We start from the raw sequence: 22,125 nt of genomic DNA, 5'->3' as shown, positions 1-22,125 counted from the left end.
AATGACAAAATGATAGTAACCTTCACAAACGTTTGGTCTAACAGCTGGGCTACTGTTGACCGAGATTTGGGGTCGTGGACAAAACATCCACCTAAGAATTCGTGACCCTCTTCTGAAAGCTGTTTGGGAATGGATGGAGATTCTCCCATCCCTACACGGAACATTATCTGAACGCTGCTGTCATACTGGGGCCATGGTCTCTGTGGGGAAAAGTAGCCTTATTAATTCTATCCACATCAAGGCCAACTGCTATAGGTCAACATGTATATTTAATTTTTAATACAGTTAGTTAACTACTTCATTAGCTCAGTGACAGCATCTATCAAAATTAAAGTATTTCAAACACAAATATTATCTTTAATTAAACACTTAAATGTCAACATCTGACAGGTCATGATGAGACATTGGTCACTGCTGAAAATACTGTCCTGACACTGAACCATCTGTCCACCTACACAACTAAACCCACCTCAGTGAACTAGCACATCAGCAAGTGAGTGAGACAGATGTTTGTATGAATATAAATAAATAGGTTTGTAACTATAACAATCCATACTTTGCCTGTGGCCATCTCTATGACGACACATCCCACAGACCAAACATCAGCAGCTCGACCATGACCTTCACTAGACTGGAATATCTCGGGTGCCATATATGCTGAAAAAAATAAATAAAAACTGTATCATCTTAAATAAATACATCATCCCAAATCTATTGGTGACCTTCAACAAGATAATAATTCAGCTGAGCCTATCCAGTGAGTTTTGGAATGATTTGGCCATAAAATTCTGAATAATTTGTTTAAAACATATAAGCTGGAGATAAAAAATAAAGTCAATTCAAATGAGTTTAGCCCCCACTCTTGTTTGTAAAGTGCATCAGCTATGCTATGGCCTCCACTATTTACAAGTAAGGGACAAAAATGAGGACAAACATTAAATATCTTGATAGACGAAAAACACCCAGAGAAATAACCCAGTCCTTACCGTGAGTACCAACGATACCAGCCAATTCTCCTATTTCTGTCTGATGACCACGCAGCCTGACCGCACACCCAAAGTCTCCCAGTTTCAGTGTGTTAGCCTCATCAGAGAGGAAGATATTTGCACCTTGAAAGAGGAATATTAAAAATAAGTACCAACCCATATTAACTATTATCACTTATGAAATACCTGTACACACATCAACACACACCTGCATTATCATTTAAACTATGAGACACATCACTTGTCTCTAGAATATAATACAAATGATGCACCTACAATGTATCTTATGAGGACAACAACTAAAAACTGAGACAGACACAATGGGAGCGGTGATGAAGGAGCAGGATTTCTTACCCTTGATATCCCTATGAACCACACCCTGCTCGTGCAGTACATTCACTGCCTCCAATAGCTGCCTTGTATACTTGCGTACGAGCTCTTCAGGAAGCCCAGTTTCTGTGCTGGTAGCTAAACTCTCAAGTGTGCCTTCCTCACAGTACTCCATGAACATTAACATCTCGTCCTGAAAGCAAGAACAGTAAATTTATCCAACATAATATATTGAGTTTGTTCTGAACATCTTATCTTCCAACCGATAAAGGATTATTCAACATGTGTTCTCAAGCCAGAAGAACACTTTACAGATCTTAATGCCTCAGTTAACTCAAACATATTCATTTAAGGGTTGTTCCACTATCAGCAAATGCATCTGATGGTGTACCTGTACTCATTCTGAAGTTAAGTATGCATAGGATAGTGTACAATGATGAAATTCAGTCCTGCACTCCAACCCTCAGACTCACATTGTGTATCTCCACACCGTAGCATTGGACAAGGTGTGGGTGACTAATGCCCTCAAAGATGCGCAGCTCATCAGCAACACGTCGGATGGAGCGGTGGTCATTGGGCTGCAGCGGGAGGACCTTCATGGCCATCAGCTCCCCAGTGTTATTGTTCACGGCTGTGTACACTTTGCCAAACCTTCCAGCACCTGTAGAGAAGAGGAAAACATCTCAATTACATACAGGTATACAGTATGTGTGGCTGATGATCTTTTACAATTCAACTGGAGCATAATTGATAGACTTGTTCAATGACCAAGTTACCCAAATATCAATTAAAAATCTTCTTCTCCTTAATGTTTCTGAGCAATATTATGTTCACTGGTGCTGTGGAGACTCTGGTTATGGTTCACAAGTCTAGGTACAATAAAAGACCTTCACCTTTGACCCAATTATCCCCTGATCCAATGAGGATCTTCGTCTCCTTAATAATGAGGAAGGTACCTACATAGTATCATATTAATTTGTACTTGGACACTCTTGTTAGGGCACAAATATAAATCACTGACTAATGGCTAGATGGACAGAGGTACACCCATAATACAGGTAAGTCCATTTTGAATGATAGATGATAAATTTGCAGAAGACTACTCAGCCTGTGTGTGTGTGTGTGTGTTGAGGGGTGTTTGTGTGTTGAGGGGGGTGTGAGTGTGTGTTGGGGGTGTGTGTGTTGAGGGGTGTGTGAGTGTGTGTGTGTGAGGGGTATATGTGTTGAACTTTAGGGTACACAAACAAATAATAATATATTGTATACACACACCACACACGACATCCACACACCCAGACATCCACACACAGACATCCACACACAGACATCCACACACCCAGACATCCACACACCCAGACACACAGACATCCACACACCCAGACATCCACACACAGACATCGACACACCCAGACATCGACACACATCCAGACATCCACACACCCAGACATCCACACACCCAGACATCCACACACCCAGACCATCCACACACCACACACCCAGACATCCACACACCCAGACATCCACACACCCAGACATCCACACATCCACATCCACACACCGGACATCCACACACCCAGACATCCACACCCAGACATCCACACACCCAGACATCAGACATGACATCCACACACCAAGACATCCACACACCCAGACATCGACACACCCAGACATCCACACACCCAGATATCCACACACCTAGACATCCACACACCAAGACATCCACACACCCAGACATCGACACACCCAGACATCCACACACCCAGACATCCACACACCCAGACATCCACACACCCAGACATCCACACACCCAGACATCCACACACCCAGACATCCACACACCCAGACATCCCACACACTCAGATATCCACACACTTACCCACATGTAAACTCATTCTCATACACATGTGGGTTAGTGTGTGGGTATCTGTGTTTCTATTACTGTGTGTGTGTGTGTGCGCATATGACAGGTTTGTGTTAAGTTTGTCTGTATGTAACAATGTGTGTGTGTGTCTGTAGTTATATGTAGATACAGTATTTGTCCACATCGTCAAGAATGATCCTGTGTTTCCTGATATCCGGGTGATGGGTGTATGCGAGTCTGTGTATGTGTCTGGGGAGCTGGTGGGCTTGATGACTTTCCCAGACCACTGACACCAGCACCAGTCACCCTTGCTTAACCCTCCGCCCTCCCCTCACCCCCACCAGCTGACTCGCTCACCTCCACAAGTCTTACTGGACATCCCATATTCATTTACTAACATTATATTATTCAAGGGAATATTAAACTTAACAAAGAAGGGCTGTATGAGATAATATGTTAGCCGAGAGGTTGGAAATTTTGAGCATGAGTTAAGGATAAGGTAGGGGTGTGTGGCCCTGAGCCCTCCCCCCTTTAGTCTCCCATCATCCTCTGGAGAGTCAACAACACACGAGCTGCTGCCCACTGCTACGATGCCCACTTAACCGTGCCTTACAGTTCAGTTTTATTCCCTATGTTATTCGTGGATATTATGTCTTCGAAATCACATTTAATGAATTTTCATTGAACGTGTGTTTTACATATTATAACTAATTAAGGATAGGATATATAATTTTTTTACAGTTTAACATGTAGTAACTCATTCCACGAAGATAGAAAGGGCTAGATTAATTTACAAACAGTTCTGACATAATAGTGTGTGTGTAAGAGCCAACCGTGTACCTTAAGAGTGCATATGTGTTATAAAACATAACCATGTTAGTGAACTGTGACAAAGAATAAGTGATGGTATGTGCGTGTTGGTTTCCAGAAGGGCGGTGGTGGCGTGAGGGAGGCAGCATGAAGGTAGTATGGGCGGCGGCTGCTGCAGTGTGGTCGCTCCTGCTGGTGACGAGGATAGAGGCTCAGGCCAGAGACCGTGAACGCCGCCCCCTCATCAGGCCCCGCCAGGTGAGCTAACAGACCATTTCCTACCAGACATTATCCTTCAACAGCAAGTCTCACCTGACAATTCCCCCACTAAATAAAATCCTATGATAATTATCCACAAGACAAAACCCATAAAATAATGATCACTGGACCGTAGACAAGATGTTCCACTGGACAGGTATACAAACAATATATATGGACAATGGAGGTATACAATGTACAGTATATAGACAATGCAGGTAAACAAACAATGTATACAGACAGTACAGGTATACAATGTATACAGACAGTGTAGGTATACAATGTATACAGACTGCAGGTATACAATGTATACTGACAGTGTAGGTATACAATGTATACAGTGTAGGTATACAATGTATACAGACAGTGAAGGTATACAAACAATGGTAAACAATAGGTTGAAAAAACCACTTAAATCACCGGAAATAAACAAATAAAATCCCCCAAAATTATCCAAATTAAATCCCCTACCAATTGCCCCATCACTCTGGAACCCCCCAAAGTGTGTTAATGTGGGTACAGCATATACTGTACTGCATACTGTACCATTGTCCTACTGGCTGTTCCCATAATTATATACTGTACAATCTATGGGCTAAAACATCATCATCATCATCAACAGCAGCAGCACATGTCGTATATTATTCCCTATTACCAACAAATGAGCCCAACCCTGGTGACCTTGGTACAATAACACCATCCCCACCCACACTCAATTTGGCCACATTATTGCCTCAAGTTGGTGCTCACTGACGTCAAGGCCCTACACGTCTGTCTCTACACGTGAGAGTGTTTATTGGTCCGCTGTCTGTCTTCATTGGAGAGAAAAAGACTTAGTGTTTCTGTGCATGCATTTTCATAAGAGTGTGTGTGTGTGTGAGTATGTGTGTGTGTGTTCACTGAGGGAGGGATAACACAGTAATTCTTCAACTCTATTCCATTACTACTAACTATCATTTAAGTCTATATTCTAATACTTGTAGGCTGGGTGCTCATATACAGTTGGGGGTCTTTTAATGTGGATTGAAATATACAGTTACAATCTCAGTGTCGTCCCATAAAGTTAAAGAGGAGAAATTATATGTTACATTTGTTGGTTCTTATACTGTACTGTAGTTTCTATAATCCCTTAGAAAGGCTTTCATGCAAACTTTCTCTGGTTGTTGAAAAATCAAAATTCTTTTCATCACTGACAGGAAGTGGTGACTGCAACAACAGAGAGTGAACCCGGGAACACTGGAAGAAATGGCTTCACCGTTGAACGCAACTTTACACCTAACCAGGTTAGTCCATCTTCAGCCCATTAATACACCCAGTACAGTATACAGCTAAATGCAGCACCATCCTTTGATTTGACTTCTTCAACTCATCTTGAATTTTTTTCTCATTATGTTCATCAGCTCAGTAGTAATGACACCACTGATGATGAAGATGACAACAGCATAGTTAGCAATAGCACCACCAGTCCTGTTGATAGTGGTGCTGGTGCCACTGGCACTGGTCGGCAGCATGGAGGTGGTGGTAGGCAGTATGGTGGTGGCAGAAGGCAGTATGGTGGAGCAAGACAGCATGCTGGTGGACCACGACAGCATGCCAGTGGAGGTGGTGCTCGGCAGTTTGGTGGCGGAGGTACTCGGCAGTATGGGGGTGGCAACAGTGTAAGACAGTATAAGGGTGGCGGCTCGGCAAGACAGTATGAGGGTGGCGGCTCGGCAAGACAGTATGAGGGCGACAGTGGTGGCACTGCAAGACAGTATGGGAGAGGCGGTGGCAGCTCACCAAGACAATATGAGGGCGGCGGTGGCAGCTCAGCAAGACAGTATGAGGGCGACGGTGGTGGTACTGCAAGACAGCATGAGGGTGGCGGTGCCAGCTCAGGAAGACAGTATGAGGGCGGCGGTGGTGGTACTGCAAGACAGCATGAGGGTGGCGGTGCCAGCTCAGGAAGACAGTATGAGAGCGACTCCAGCAGTACTGGAGCAGGTGATGGTGGTGACACAAGAAGGTTGCCTGATACTGAGATCTCCCGAAGGCAAATGGACACCACAATCCTTCTGCTCCAACGCCTCAGTGACAGGCTAACTTCTATCGACACTCTTCAGAGCCAACGGGCAGAGAGGATTGACACCATTAACTACAGGTAGGCCAAGTTTCCATTTCAGGTGACAAAAGGTTATGCCTTATTAGCAGGCAAGGGGTAATAGGTATCTGCTGCAGACAAAGACGGCGATAAACATTACAAGGTCCACTCCACACCAGCCAGAGGAGAAGCACCACTTATGACAAACAAGACACAGAATAAAAACCGTTTTACCTGCAGAGATACAATATATATATATATATATATACAGTATATATATATATATATATATATATATATATATATATATATATATATATATATATATATATATATATATATATATATATATATATATATATATATATATATACTGTACTATATATATATAATTAACTACAAATAAAAAAAAAAGATAGGTATCATTAACAAATACAGTACGACTCAACTATCACACACAACAACACATGGTACAGACAAGACACCAGCAACCAGATGGAGAACAAGACACTGCTGGCCATGAATGAGACTCAAGGTGTGACACAATCGACCATAATCTGAATATGACACAAGACAACACTACACGAGACAACACCAGCGATAAGTGTCACAAAGGATATAAAATATTCATCGATAATAACCTTTAAAACTGTGTGATTTCCATAATACAGACCGAAATCAACCACATGAAAACTACAGACTGAGTGAGACAAATTTGATTGGAAAAATGTAAAAACTTGAGGAAAACCTTTGTAATAGGCCAATGCTATATTAGATATTTATCAGGTTCTTTAAGTGACTCTCTTTCTTTATTTCTATTTAAGACTTACACGAATAGAACTTCAGGCAGAGGAACGTAAGAGTGTAATAAATGAACTGAGTAATGCCCTACGCCATCGTATGGAGACCACTGACAATGAACTAGATACAATCGTCACAATCCTGGATAACATCAATAGTGGCATCACTGGTATTAACCAACAGCAAGCTGAGCTTAAGGCCACATTCAACGAAATCCCAAGGAATCAAGGTAACACAAGATACTCGAGATCTATAAGGAAATATCTACGTTACTTAGTAGATAAAGATATCCTTAGCACATTCTTATTTGTCTTTCTGGTTCATAGAATTATTTATGGTAAATTTAATAACAATTGCAGTTACTGTACAGTTCTTCCTTAAAACTATACACATTTAGACAGCAGAAACATGAAAAGGCAAAGAAACATCACAAAGATGAAAGTTGAAAAATTACCTTTTAAGTTCTATATAAAAGTACCCGGACAGATGATGATGGACAAAACCTCGGATCAAGACTACAAGCAGTGATGGCAACAATCCATGGACTCCGCACCGCCACACAGGCAGTTAAAGACAACATTTCAGAAGTTGGGCAAAACTTAACTGTACTCACCAATGTCAGCAAGTGAGTTACACAATACAACAAAAGATAATGTAATTGACTCCATATGTAGGTAATCACTTAAAAGTAACACTCTTCACTTTTGATGTAGAACATTTTATGCTAATGCAAATCTGAGTTTAAATTGCAAAAAACACATCATTTCCTCTTTGACATGACTTACAGGAACCTGGACCAGATGAGTCAGAACATGGTCACAAAACAATATCTACAACAAAATCTAAATGAGATCAAGAACAAGAATCCATCACCGATGTCCATGTACGCGCACATGATTCAGTCAAGAGGCCCCAGACGAGGGCCAGGCAGTCAAAGTATGGCCGCCACAGGTATGTCATACAACGCTTTCAAATTCACTCTGTATCCAGTACTTATACTCACTGGCATTGGCATTCTTGAGAGCCAGAAATAGAACATTATGGAAGCCCTGGTATTCCTCTGAAGAGACAGTTTTAATCAATGTTAGGGATCCACTAGCAGGCTGTGACTTGCCAGTGGGGTGGTCCATATTGAAGGCTGTGATATCCCAGCAGACTGCCATAATTTTTGCATAAATTTTCAAAATTGTGCACAAAATTAAATATTTATAGACTGTGTCCCACAAGCCTCTTGGTTCCCCAACACCACTCCCACGCTCCTAGGTGTGACTCCGTACACACACAGTTCCATGAAATATGTTAGCCTCAATTTCTTTGTGACCCAAAACCATTCATTTCATGCAGTAAAGGAGTTCTTCCCCACAATTAAGCCAAACTATTATAGATATATGAATTATTCTTTCATTTCCCATAAGCCTACATGCACAGCTTTATTTCTGTAACATGGCAATACAGTACACTTTTTAAGAAGTAATCTTTTGTAAAATTAATGCAAAGTATCAGGTCAGCAGTTACCAATGATCTGTCTACAGAACAAAGAAACACGACAACATTTATTAAACACATGACACCAATTTCCTCCACAGATGATAAACAAACAACTTTCTTATACTCACAGAATGGTTTAATTCCCAATTATAATCTGGTTAAATTTGGAAGCTTATAAAGTTTACCAAACACTATGTGGTACAGTACTGTAGAGACTGGGGGAGGAGGGATCTTTTGTATTCCCAAACTAACTCCATAAGTTTATTATGCAAATAAAACAAACTAATATCAAAACCAAAATGTAAATATTCTCAAACTTCATGTGAATACTTTGCTTCATGCAGAGCCAGAGGATTGCTGGAAGCTCCGGCAGAAAGGCAAAAACAAGTCTGGAGTGTACAGCATCTGGCCCCGCTTCTCCCCGGCTCCTTTCTTTGTCTATTGCGACATGGAGACTGAAGGTGGAGGGTGGACAGTAAGTAACAACCAAACAGTACTGTCTTAACACAACTGTATTTAACATTGTGATGTACTTAGAGAGGTACAGAATATGTAACAGTGAACCTTTTGTAAGGCAGTACTACTGACAAGAAACTTTATCTGTATTCAAGCTAGATTTGTCTCGTACAACATTGATAATACTGATGAAATTACATGTTTTGTTGTGGGCTAATAAGTGGGTCTTTGTCTTACATTTAAAATGATGTAAGTTGTAGGTAGTTTCCTGTTATGAGAGAGGACAGCCAGAATTATACAGCCCCACTGACTCTGTCTCATCTACTGTCCTTGGCTTTAACAATGTGTGTCTGTACGTCTGTGTGTAAGATTAGGAAGCATTGTTTTTAAATCATTAATGGGGATGGCCGTTCTGATGATACGTATTACCAGGTTGAATGAGGTGACAGATAAAACTGAAGGAAAAATTGGAGCCGTATTATGGAAGCGGAACACCATAGCAAAACACATCTGTTTCAGCAGACAACAGCTAGAATGACAACAAATGAGAATTGATCAATCCCAGCCACACAACACTGTTGAAAAAAAGAGTTTGGCTGCAGTAGATAAAAAAGAAGCCAAGTACAGTATTGTACTGATCACACTATAATACGTATATAAAATTCTTTAGGTAATCCAGAGGAGAGAAGACGGCTCTGTTGAATTCCTGCGTGAGTGGATGGATTATAAGTACGGATTTGGAAACCTAGCCGGCGAATTTTGGCTCGGGAATGAAAACATCCATCTGCTGACAAACCAACATGTAAGATGCTACTGTGCAATACTGGATGTGAAAATGATTAAAATTTCCAGTCCATTATGGCAACATGTATAAAATAACCTTAATACAAACTATAGTACAATATAAACCTGATTATAGTAATACTGTAGAGAACATAATCATTACCTGTACTTATGGTCACTTTAATGAACAGGTATCAAAGTTGCGAATTGACATGGCAGACTTCGACCAACAAAATGGACATGCAATTTATTCTGCCTTTGCAATCGGTTCAGAATTGGAAGGCTATTCACTGAAGTTGCTTGGGGAGTACAGTGGAGACGCAGGTATGGTGACTAAAATAATAAAACACTAAGCTTCTATAGTTGTACAATAATTAAGTCCTGTATTTGAATTTCTTGTAAGTACAATAGCCTATACTTTCACTCTTTTTGTTTTATATCCTTTTCCACTCTGGTGTAGGAAGGTGAGAGTCAGGCCAACACAGACTAGCTATCATTCACTGTCTTTCATTCATTCACTGTCTTTCATTCATTCACATTAGCTGCTGTAACAGTTGTGGACAGTGTGGATATAACACACTGCATAGGACTTCAGTACACATGCAGCCGGCACTGTTTCTGACTGCCTTTTACTTCCCTAATTTGTAAAACTAAGTACAGTACCAAGAGTGTTCCAAGACTGGGCATGCACACCTTACGACAGATAGCAAGTAGCTGTCACACCCTTAATAATCAAGTGATATTTGTGTAAGTATAAGACTAAATACTGTATTAATCGTCTGTCTTTTCAGGAGACTCACTGAGATATCACGTGGGCCGTCACTTCAGCACTATTGATGTTGATAATGATGCATGGCCTGAGAGAAGCTGTGCAAGGGATCATCATGGTGCTTGGTGGTACAGGGCGTGTGAAACAAGGTAACTAATGAACATGCTGCTCTTGTCTACAAACAGATTTTATCAAACTAAATTTACTCTGGTTTTGACACAAATAATCCTTCTTTTTTTTATTTAAGATATACAGTTATGAGAACTATTATGGTTGAGTCCTTTTCATCTAAAGCTCTGGGTTCTAAACACATTCAGTAATAAATTGACCATCTTTTACAAGTCAATTTTGCATCATGATTTACTTTTTTTTTAATTGGATTCATAAAACCTAACAAAAACTTCATTCTTGAGAAAAATTTCAACTACAGGTAGTGTAATGATTTTGGTTAGGTTAGGTAGAGAAGAAATTGATCAGAAATTAAATGATTTGTCTTTTATTAAGTTAACTGCTCGTAATTCCTGGTACCATCAGCAGTACAGAGAAGTGACAGGCCACCAGAGGAATGAAAACTATTGTCTAAACTGAGTCACCACTGCTGATGACATCCCCAATTATAAGACCACACAAACTGAGGGTCCACTTTATTATTAATTCACTAAAATATGTCATTAGCTCCAGTAAAGTAGAGTTTGTCACATATCAATAGAGTTGTCAAGTACATACAGTCAATATTGATCAGATCTTCGGTTTCAATATTATATGTCAAATACTGTAAAGTTTATTTCATCAGTAAAGATCTTTGAGCAATTCCTCAGCAACCTAAATGGAAGGTATCTACATGGACCACTGCCAGGGGATCATCAGTACACCGGCCTTTACTGGTATGACTTCCGGGGACCCCAGTACTCGCTCTGGAGGTCACGTATGATGATTCGTCGGGGAGGCAGCGTTGGAGACCCCATTTTCAAAGATTTCAATGAAGTGCAAAGAAAAGGAGAAACACCAAGGTAGGGATCCCTGTTATCTATTGCACCTGTGTCTAATTTTGGCAGCTAGGAAGAATGACAGTGAATGAGGGATACTCTGTGGTAGAAGGTTTGTAAGTGGGTAAAAAAATATTGCTGGACAAATTGCACATAACATTACCAATAAATCATTCAGTTCAGCATAAGTGACATAATTTGGGAGGAAATTGATGAAGTGGTTTAGTTTCAGCACCTTCATTAATCCTCATTCAAATATCGTAACAAAGAAAAATTCAAGCGATCAAAAAACTAAAAAACCGCACGCTTCCTTTCCAGGCTCACAGTTGAAGCCCGGCAGCAGAAAACAACTACGACTCCTCCAGACAACTTCAACCCTGATCACGACCCTTACGCTGTCTACGAATATCCAACTTACGCATAGACCCAAACATAACTCTCACCACATAATTAAGGTTCTGGATGAGTTAAGTGATAAATGTGTGAATGCCAGACAAATACACAATAAGTTTGATGGACAAAAGTTCAATCACAAAACCGTCATTAACAGATTTATAAATTACAAAGTGTTGTATAATAAATCATAACTGGTACTGTATAAAGATCACTTCATCCACAACTGTGAGATGTTGGGTTAAGGTAAACTTACAGGTGAGATATTCACCACCATAGAGTAGATCAAGTTAGTTTACTTCTAATATATGGTATTATAATGATAATAATTAGATTTAAAAATGTTGGCCAACTCTTAAACTTTAATCTTAATTTTGCTTTTAGCTATATTTTATGGCAAGAAAATGTAAAGCTTCAGCAATATACTAATTTTATACTGTTAAATGTGTCTTACTATCCTTTCCTGATCTACTGTCAAGATAAAACTTTTTTTTTACCTGTGTGAAAAACCAGTGATTCTTGCTTCACTAAACCTCAGAAAGAATGTATGAGTTAACCACACCTGTAAGAGCTCCAGCCACCTGACCATTCCCAGCATTTTTATCACGAGAAGGATCAATCAGTTGCAGTGATAATTGAGGAGAAGCATAAACTGTGTCCAAGATAGAGAAGAATCCAGTACAGCAATTTTTATTTTCTTTATTACAGTTACGGCCAAACAAATACATAAATTTCTTATGTAAATGTATCTGTTCCTTCATTATTTAAACATGAACGTGAGGTGAACAGTGCCTGATATGCCTGACCTCATACGTACACATTCTTCAGATCAAAGAAAGAAAATAACAGAAACCCAACAGTAAAGATAAGGAGAAAAAGATGGAACAGTTTGCCATCTTTATGTAATCCTCTCAGAAGCTTAAATGAGATAACACCAAAACTACCTACAGAAAGAACAATGGATACTCACCAATTTTGAAGCCTCTCTGCCACGAGAAACTAACACTGCGAGGCTTGAAGTGAATCCTGTCCCTCTGAGTATTGGATACTCTTCCTATCACTTTATCCTCTCTGAGAGAATCATCGATTTCAAGGTCCATTGACACAATTTTTTTCCGCACCCTTTCTATTGGCTTTTCTGTAATGATAAAGCCAGAATTAAATGTATAACAAGAAGCTCAGAAATTGTTTTTTTAAATATATACTAAATATCTTTAATAATCACAAAGGGTATTAATTAATACTAATTACTTGAATTTTTAAAATGTGAACCCAGATCTTTAATCAGCATGTAAAGTAGAACCTTTGTATGAAATTTGAACAAAATCCACAGTATGACCCCAAGTGCCGAAAAGCAAGCTAAGGTTTAAATCAGCCAAGTTTGTCTAATACAGTACAGGGTATTACATACACTATCTGAAAAATTTATTCCATGGAAAATTTTAAACAGCCCAAAATAGCAATGAACATGTTAATTTTGGGCAGCAGCAAATTAAAATAAAAACACTGCATGGTGATCTTAGCAGTGTTCTCATTGACCAATGAAGACCATGCATACCTGGAGTGTTTTGACTAGGGCAGTCACTCTGGTCAACTGGTTTTTCCATGCTGGAATGGCTGCGTCTCGTGTGATTTCTTCTGCAGGATAACATTTACAATGGTTAATAGCTTGCAGAAAATACTTAACATTAAAAAAGATAATGTTTGCTCTCTCTCCATCTAAACTAATGTAAAGTCCAAACCCAATGTAAACCCTAATACAGTAATTCTGAAACCATTTACAAACTCCCAATTCTCTCACCCACTTCCTCCCTTACACCTACTCCTGTACCACCAGACACCACATTACTATTATCATGGTTCTTGTCACATGCAGTCTGGTCACATGCCTATACAATTCCTCATTGATAAGTTAACTGTACAAGGGATAATCTTGCATTATTATGTAAGCCAATATTTTGTGTAAGATGTGCCATAATCTCACAATTTTCACTGCATTGTAGACAGGATTATTTTTAACTACAGTTCAGTCTTGTTAGGAAAAAGTCTAGTACAGTATGTTTTAAATCTAAACATGCTAACAAGATTCACATTCACTTAATACCCCAGAATAAGACTTAATGCATGCAAGGCCACCGCTCATAGTCTGAAGACAACATGCCTCATGCCTAACTAAACATGGTACAGATTCTTTGTTGATACCGAGTCTGATCATACGGTACTGGGAGCCATAGCCACAGCCCCAACGTCTTTCGGTAATCTTCTATCTATGACATAGGTGAAAATAAACAACCCTCTGTTCTTTACTACTGCTACATTACCACAATATTAACATGAACTTAATAAAAGAGATGTTCATGACTATTATTTTGGATAGATAAATTAGATTAGGCCAGGTCAGGTTAGGTTAGGTCAGGCCAGATCAGATTAGGTTAAGTCAAGTCAGGTCAGGCCAGATCAGGTTAGGTTAAGTCTGGTGAGATTAGGCCAAGTCAGGCAAGATAAAGTTAGGTTAGGTTAAGTTAGAATAGGTTAGGTTAGATTAGGATAGGACAGGTCAGATTAGGGTAGGTCAGGTTAACTCTCCTCAGCGCACCTTAAAAATGGACTCTCCGTTGGATTTACTACGGGGGAATAATCACTCTGGGAGGACTGTGTGGATAAGGATCTCTCTGGCGGCAAATGGATTGTGGATGACGAGGATGATGACCTGTCAAAAAGGTCACACGGCATATTATTAACATTTGGAAAAATTCACGGAGACAGGAATGAGAAAAATAAATCCCTAAGCAAATGTTCCTAATCATTAATGTGGAAACAAGGTCATTATTTTATTCGAGAACCCTAATTGATTACCATATTTTACGACGTACAGTAAACAGAATATAAATGTTCTTCACAATAATCAAACTTTTATTGCACGTCCTAAAATATAATAATCATTTACCGTTCTAGAATAAAAATAATTAAAAAATTTAAATACCCTGCACACTAATCTTGTTACCTCTGTATGCAAAGGAAAATTAAAAAATGTAATTAGTTCTTCATGTATCACTCCAAGGAAACCAAAAATTAAAAGCTCAATAAATGTACTTCAAGGTGAAAAACACGCGTCCGGGATATTACAACTCGGGCAACACAAGAGGACAAACACTGTACCATGCAACACTTCAACTCAATGCACTACTTATTCAAGTTTTTTTTTACAGGTTATGGGCTACTTGAAACAGTTATTGGAGTTCTAGGGGAAACACAATAATCAGGAATAAAGCATTGAGAACTACTACATTTTATTTAAGAGATAACCACAATAACTATTACATATTTTTAAGAAGACAACTACAATATTAATTCTACATAGGGAGATATAGGTAATGGATGCACACAGTATTGAACTTTAAGGGTCACGATCAAAAATATCTATTACATTTATACTCGAAAAATGCAATCAAATGCCATGCACACATCTTGGTAAATTTTAGGAGACTCTGAACACATGAAAGAATAAATTAATCCATCACAAAATTTAGTTCTTCATTTTACCTTTTTAAGAGATTTAGTTTTTATATTAAACAAATGATGTAAATGAAAAAAAAACCACAACTACGAGTGAGAACCATATATATGAGTTACTACCAGAGACGTGTGTTACCTGAAGTGTCTAGGAAGGACTGGAGTTAGTGGGGTGGTTGGCTGTTTAACCTCTGGAGCGGTGCCCACGATGTACGCACGGCATGATTCAATTTCCCTTACAAGTTGCTATAAAAAGTAAATGTGTTGGGTAGTAACCTTAGTATAGCATCTCAGTACTGTATAACAACTGCATTATTTAGTGTTTTGGGGTCTGAACAAACCAACATAAATGACAGTGTTCAAACTTCACTTTACACCAATAAATATTTTCATGTTGTCTTTGCAATTCTATCCATTAACTTCTTTTCTTTATCATTCATCACCTACGCCCAACCATTTATGTTCCACAATATTCCATTAATTCTTCTAAAAGTCTATACAAAATCATCTCATCTTTTCCATAGTTTGATCTTCCTTTGACTGTTCTTATTTAATCAAATTCAATCCAACCTACGGGTACTCTTTGTCACTATCAACTCTGTGACCTTGACTGTGTTCAATATAACCTTCTTCCCATAATTTGTTGACCTGATTAGAAAACTATACAGTACAGTACTACATTATAAAAAATAAGTCCCCCTTATTTGTGTTTTCATTCTTGGATGTCAGGTAACCTCTAATTTTCTATGAACATATTCACTCTCTTCATTTGATTGACTTCCCATCTTTAATATACATCTGTCTTCACCACACCCAGAACTCATCTCCACATAGCTTAATAAATAACCAGATGAATCCCACTAATCAACACCGTACCAAAACTGACTCCTCGTAAACCACAGCAAAAGAACCCGTGTCATGAGTGTCATACATGAATGTTTAGCAAGACCAAAGCAGAGTACAGCACTGCAACTCACACTTACGGGGTCATGTTACGAGTACGGTGTATGCCGTCTGCATCTATCTATCTGACTATGTATATCCAGTGTAACTCTACAATAGAAAAAGTTATAATGTTCATGCTTGGCTGATGTATATATTTACCATAATAAACCCTGAAGCTGTTTTGTTTTAAAGGGATATGGGTCAAAAGTGAAGGTAATCTTATAAAAAGGTACCATCCTGTATAAAATGGCACCAAGCTCAGGTTAACTTTATGATGCAAAGTAGGAGGTTTTATGTACTGGTAAATATAGTTAAGTATAGGATAACTACATGCAAAGTTTACAGATACTATTTATTTAGTCAAAAATAAGTAAGGCGATCAATCTACTGTACGTCAATCAATGCAACCAATCAAGTACCCAAGATGACAGCAAACCAGTGAGAGCCAGAAGGGCCCATCACATAGGTCCTCACTCCCTACTGTGCACCAAGGTGACATACAAATTAACACCACCACATAAATAATGACAATCACCAGCTATGATGCACAAGATCTGAAGATTTTTAACTCTGAACAAGAAGATATTTGTGAAGTAAAAAGTAAACAACACACTATATCTCACAAGCTGGACTTCATGCTACATAAAAAAGAGTAAAAATATTAGGTCTCATAAAACACAATATTATTAATGTTAACAAAACCATCCAGACACTAACCTGAAAATCTTCTTCTTTTAGGTGTTTTGTATTGTGTGGATCACAAACAAACACGATGAATTCCAGCCCAGCATTTGCCCACCGTGGTCGACTGCCTTTCCCATGTGAATAATGTGACTCTATAAACGTCATCCACATCCTGGCTAGAGACACCAACAGCGGGGCAACGTCTGCACGGTGCTGACCGGTGACAAGTCGAGTAACTTCCTTATGGTACTGAAAAATGAAAACTTGGGTCATGTTTGTGAATATTATTTCCCCATACAGCTGAAAAGTTGAGGTCATCTCAGTGATGAGTCATCTTGTACGCTGATAAGTACGGTACAGTACAGTATAGTAATGTGAAGGTATTCTGAATATTTAAAATGAAAATCACAAGAAAAACCCAGCTGAATCTTTTTTGTTCTCACATTCTACATCATATCTATGTACATATGTGCAGGCATGTAGGAGTACATATGTGTGATCTAGTGTTTTAAATAAAATTACAATAACATACAATAATTACAGTATTAAAAAATTTCATAAGCAAAACTTAATTAATCTCTCTCTTTACACAGAATACTATACTTAAATCTCCAAACCACAAAAGTTTATGTTGTTTATAAATCATTTAGTTAACTACTACACTGGTAACACACCTCAAACCCAAACATAAAGTACTGGTGGACAACATCTCGAGTAACAAGACGGAGCTGACGACGTTCTCCATCCTCTACATCAGGTGTGGTCTGCTCAAGGTCTGTCATATTCTCCACCTGCTTAATGTTCTGAAGAAGACTCTCACAAAGCTCAAGGGCTGCTCCCTGAAAACAAAGAGTAAACTTATAAATATTCTCTTCTACTTAACACACCATCCATACACCTTTTACAAAATGGCTGACCACTAGCAATTACATGTACATGGTGAGTGTGTTCTGTATCTAATGGACTAACTATGTATGTTGGCAGAGTAAGTTGAGAACATGAACAACTACAATGTTTAAACCTGGTGTATATATTCATCGTGACAACCCATACTGTTGTTGATCATGGAGTCCAAAAGTTAAAGTAACAAATTTCTAAATATTATTATCCATCATGAGTTAGTGTCCTCCTTCAACTACAGGTCAGTTTATGATGAGGATTTAACTTCATCTTGCAATCATTCTCATGTGTCTAAGCTAACTCAACATTCAACTCCTGACTTTATAATCAACTGCTTCAACATAATATAATTCAATTCCTTTTTCATTTCTCTTTCAATCTGTACTTTAAATTCCATGTCCCTTTTTCATATAATTGTATCTCTCAAACTAGGTCATCAATTTCCCAGAGAACTCCTCAACTATTAGCATTAAACTAGACATTCTACTCCTAGTGACCCACATTCCAGCAATGTCTTATATACACATACTTTACAGTCATCAACATAGGTACAACATCCATATCAAGCAAAAGACAGTTTAGTTAGTTTCCTGACCTTAAGTTCATCAATGGAATGTGTAACTGCCTTGTTGGGTGCCGTCTGGTCATGTATGAGGGCCACAGTATTACCCATGGATCTCTGGAACTCTCGACGCACTGGAGTCAATATTGTGCCACTTGATACAACCAACAACAAACTTGTCACCTGAATAATCATAAGAAGAACATCATTAATAAAAGTATGTTAAGACATTTCATATTAATTTAGAATTTAATTATAATATGAATATCTTGTATACATGATATTAAGTTTTACTTTAAAATAACGTGATCAGAATGTCAAGCTTAACCCCATCACTATAGGGACACCACTTTTAATAGTTTATTTGGACAATGCCAGATGATTTTATTCAGCTCAGAGGGAAAACAGTACACAAGGGGTTAAAAGGTGACCAACAGCAGGATTTTGAGTCCCCATCCTTGAGTATTACAGCCATACAACACGGAGGAGAAGCCTATAGAAGGAGTAATCAACGGTTACTTCTCAAGAACGGCTGTGGGTCTGGCAGGCAAAGATCTAACATTTTACTCAGTTCCAGAGGAAAGTTTGTCAGTAGAGACTTGACAGTATTCAGGATGTAATTGTCAAGTCTAGCTGGGAGTCTGGGGGCAAGGCTCTCACACATCACCCAGTACCAGCAATTAGACTGAACTTATAAAAATACCAGGTGCCAGTTGCTTTTAAGCTTTGAATACCTTAACACATGGACATAAGCTTGGAAATCATCAACCTGAGAGAGTAATTCCAAAATTATTGTCACTGGATTAAGATGATGTTAGATATCTGTTGTTGTAATGCTAAGTCTATAATTTTGCTTCACCTACCATGACTCTTGAGAGGGTAATGGTGCAGTCAGCTGTAGGTTCAATCTCTATCACTTTACCAGTCCAGAGTTTTGATAAAGTATCATATTCATCGCACCTCATTAAAATCATATAGCCGCCCCCATCGTCATCTTCGTGCTCCAATCCTATACCACCTACACGCATGTCCAACAGGTGCCATATATACTCTCTCTTATCCTTGATGCGACCTGCCAAAGATAATACATAAGATGAAAATAGGGGAAAAATTTACTCTTTGGTTAAATTTAGAATCAGTAATTTAATTATTCTGATATTAAATGTCTGTCTCCCCCATTTTGATGTATAAACTGTTTCATCTACATTCATCTCCAACTTCTGTGTTACATGTAAAGCTTGGAGTGAAAGACCTTGAATTACCTTTAACTTCTAAATACACTGATGCTATTTAAAAGAAATGTTACTGAATAATGAACTTGTACACCACTATATATCCACCATCTGTAACTAATAAAGGAAGATTTGCAACGTTTAAAACCGTAAAATATACAGTACAGTACACACACCTCTATGAACAGTCTTAATTTAAAGGCCCATTAAAGAAAGGTCAGAACCAGTGGAATAATCTGCACATAACCATAGCTATACTGTATATGTATAAGAAACAGGGAGATAACAACCCACCTGGGACAAAGATGAAGTGGTTCTGGCTGTGCGGAGCGATGACACGTATGTGACCCGTTTCCCGCAACTTATCCAAAACAACTGAAGGCTCACCACGGAGGCAAAATTCTGCAGCAACCTCTAGATCCTTCCGCAACATTTTAGCCAGTCCAGCCGCTCGTAAAGCTCGCTCACGAGTCTCTGCGAGGAGGACTTGCAACGCTCTACATCTTTGCAAAAGTCGCTTTCTGAGAGAATTAATGAAAAATACTATTTTTTATTTTTGTATTACTCAAAAAGAAAACAACATTTCACAAAGCACTTATTACACCAAAGACATAAGTATCCTTTAACCTGCTTCCCATATTTTGTGAGGTAGAAGCCCCAGGATGAGAGGAATTAGCTTAGCCAGGACACCATAGAAAAATAGCACTCCATCAGACCTGCTGGGCCTTGGATTGATTTTCAACTGTCTCATGCATTGTAAGCCCAGAGCATTAACAACTGATACACATTATAGTCTACAAAATACAAAATGTTAAGATAATTACACCAACATATCAACCAGGAGCCATACACTTGAGTACAGTACAGTACTAGGAAGAAGTTCAACACTGATACTATACTAAAGAATAACAATACAAGACTTAAGCCTGTGACCTTTCCAATTTTTCACTCATTACAGAGGAAACCATCAGTCACTGCATCACTCACTTCTGAATATCATCTTGTTCCAAGTCGTCATCATCACTCAGGTCATCGAGGTTCTCCAAGGTGGAGTCTTGCAAGGCTGCCATTTGATCGTCAATTCCGGTATCAATAAAATCACCCACACTACACAGCATGTGACACGCTATGTTACTAAGAGGGAATGAAAGAAAAGTAATTGTAATATAAACATCACTATTGCCTCTCTTACTTAAGACAAACATTAAAGAAAAACTTTAATAAATTAATATACTGTATTACATTCAAAGAAGCTTTTTTGTGGACTAAGCTTATAAATACAGTATAACTTTTTCTTGGAACAGAGAAGCCTGTGTTTGGCTGTATCAAGTTAAGGGATAATGACTCTGTAAAAGGACTTGAGCTAGCAAAACACTTAATGCTTCTATGCAAACACAAGCTTTAATATATCGTTCACACCTAAACTAACATCAATGATAGCCCAATGGACAGTCAGATGGCTCAACAGCTAACTGCTACTGTATGCTCCTGAACTTTCTGACAGGGCTTAATAAAAAGCTATTTATGAAAAATCTTACCAGAAACGTGTAGCAGCCAAGCTGTCTCCCTCCGTAACATGAGGACAAGTAGCCTGAACAAAGCGCCACTCTTCTTGAAGGAAATTGCGCTGCAGACTTGAAGCATGAGGTTCTCGATGCAACATACACACAAACTGATCCAACCATTCTAGGTACACCTGGCGATGTAGTTAACATGAATTGGGATAAAAAAATACATGGAAAAGTCTAAGTTGTGTTCGCCCTGATATCCTTATGCTATCTCATTATATTAAACAAATCACTGAATGGGAACCTGTTACTGGATAATATAGAACATTGATATTCACATACTGTACTCTCATAATTACTCATTATCTCAACCACTTATCAACTTATTAGCCACGCATGGGGTTTGTACACCTTTCACTGCATAATAATTTCTCACACTCACCTCTAACAGTCTTTTGATATTTGCATCAAGTTCTTCTATAGCTTGATTCTGTCGCAGTTCCAAGTTTTCCCGTAGTTGCTGGGTGAGGTGTGTGAAGAGCGCCTGGCACGACCGCAAGTACTTCTGTCTTACTACCACAGCAAACTTCACCCCTTCTTTGTACTCTCTCATAAGCTGCACAACAATAATAAAACACATATAAATAATCATAAAACATCACAAATTTGAAAACATTGTGACATTGATACAAATGTTAAAGATGGATAAGTTTTGTTTGCATCCAACACAGTTCTTATCATACAGATTTGTTCTTATACTCTTAAAATTTACATACCTTT

The 22,125-nt window shown here is 38.6% G+C and overlaps 2 protein-coding genes across 5 annotated transcripts in view; one reads left to right on the top strand and one right to left on the bottom strand.

Annotated features, from left to right (window-relative positions):
- LOC121870800 (mitogen-activated protein kinase kinase kinase 4-like) overlaps nt 1-22,125 on the bottom strand; it is a 37,302-nt gene that overhangs the window by 6,834 nt on the left and 8,343 nt on the right. For 2 of the 3 annotated variants that reach the window (XM_042372763.1, XM_042372764.1), the window contains exons 10-26: nt 21,788-21,961; nt 21,376-21,533; nt 20,825-20,971; nt 20,132-20,358; nt 19,469-19,677; nt 18,639-18,788; nt 17,818-17,982; nt 17,177-17,392; nt 15,654-15,760; nt 14,598-14,711; nt 13,560-13,639; nt 12,972-13,139; nt 1,790-1,977; nt 1,341-1,509; nt 987-1,109; nt 557-657; nt 21-200 (exon numbers count right to left, since the gene is read on the bottom strand). In XM_042372763.1, the coding sequence (XP_042228697.1) occupies nt 21-200; nt 557-657; nt 987-1,109; nt 1,341-1,509; nt 1,790-1,977; nt 12,972-13,139; nt 13,560-13,639; nt 14,598-14,711; nt 15,654-15,760; nt 17,177-17,392; nt 17,818-17,982; nt 18,639-18,788; nt 19,469-19,677; nt 20,132-20,358; nt 20,825-20,971; nt 21,376-21,533; nt 21,788-21,961 (2,676 nt within the window). The remainder of the gene's footprint in view (nt 1-20; nt 201-556; nt 658-986; nt 1,110-1,340; nt 1,510-1,789; nt 1,978-12,971; nt 13,140-13,559; nt 13,640-14,597; nt 14,712-15,653; nt 15,761-17,176; nt 17,393-17,817; nt 17,983-18,638; nt 18,789-19,468; nt 19,678-20,131; nt 20,359-20,824; nt 20,972-21,375; nt 21,534-21,787; nt 21,962-22,125) is intronic. The other variant, XM_042372767.1, reaches the window with a different exon arrangement.
- LOC121870801 (angiopoietin-4-like) lies at nt 3,647-12,445 on the top strand. 2 transcript variants are annotated; one of them, XM_042372769.1, is made up of 14 exons: nt 3,647-3,791; nt 4,106-4,245; nt 5,442-5,528; nt 5,646-6,148; nt 6,182-6,385; nt 7,150-7,355; nt 7,613-7,751; nt 7,914-8,077; nt 8,959-9,089; nt 9,741-9,872; nt 10,045-10,177; nt 10,645-10,771; nt 11,441-11,632; nt 11,927-12,445. In XM_042372769.1, exons 2-14 carry the CDS (start codon nt 4,135-4,137, stop codon nt 12,030-12,032), a joined length of 2,235 nt encoding a protein of 744 aa, XP_042228703.1. In that variant the 5' UTR covers nt 3,647-3,791; nt 4,106-4,134; the 3' UTR covers nt 12,033-12,445. The 2 variants fall into 2 exon arrangements, with proteins under 2 accessions (XP_042228703.1, XP_042228702.1); XM_042372768.1 differs by having other exon boundaries at nt 5,646-6,385.

The sequence above is a fragment of the Homarus americanus genome, unplaced genomic scaffold (assembly GCF_018991925.1).
Source record: "Homarus americanus isolate GMGI-L3 unplaced genomic scaffold, GMGI_Hamer_2.0 scaffold16119, whole genome shotgun sequence".
NCBI classification, from domain to species: domain Eukaryota; kingdom Metazoa; phylum Arthropoda; class Malacostraca; order Decapoda; family Nephropidae; genus Homarus; species Homarus americanus.
This window is presented reverse-complemented; position numbering and strand designations above follow the sequence as displayed.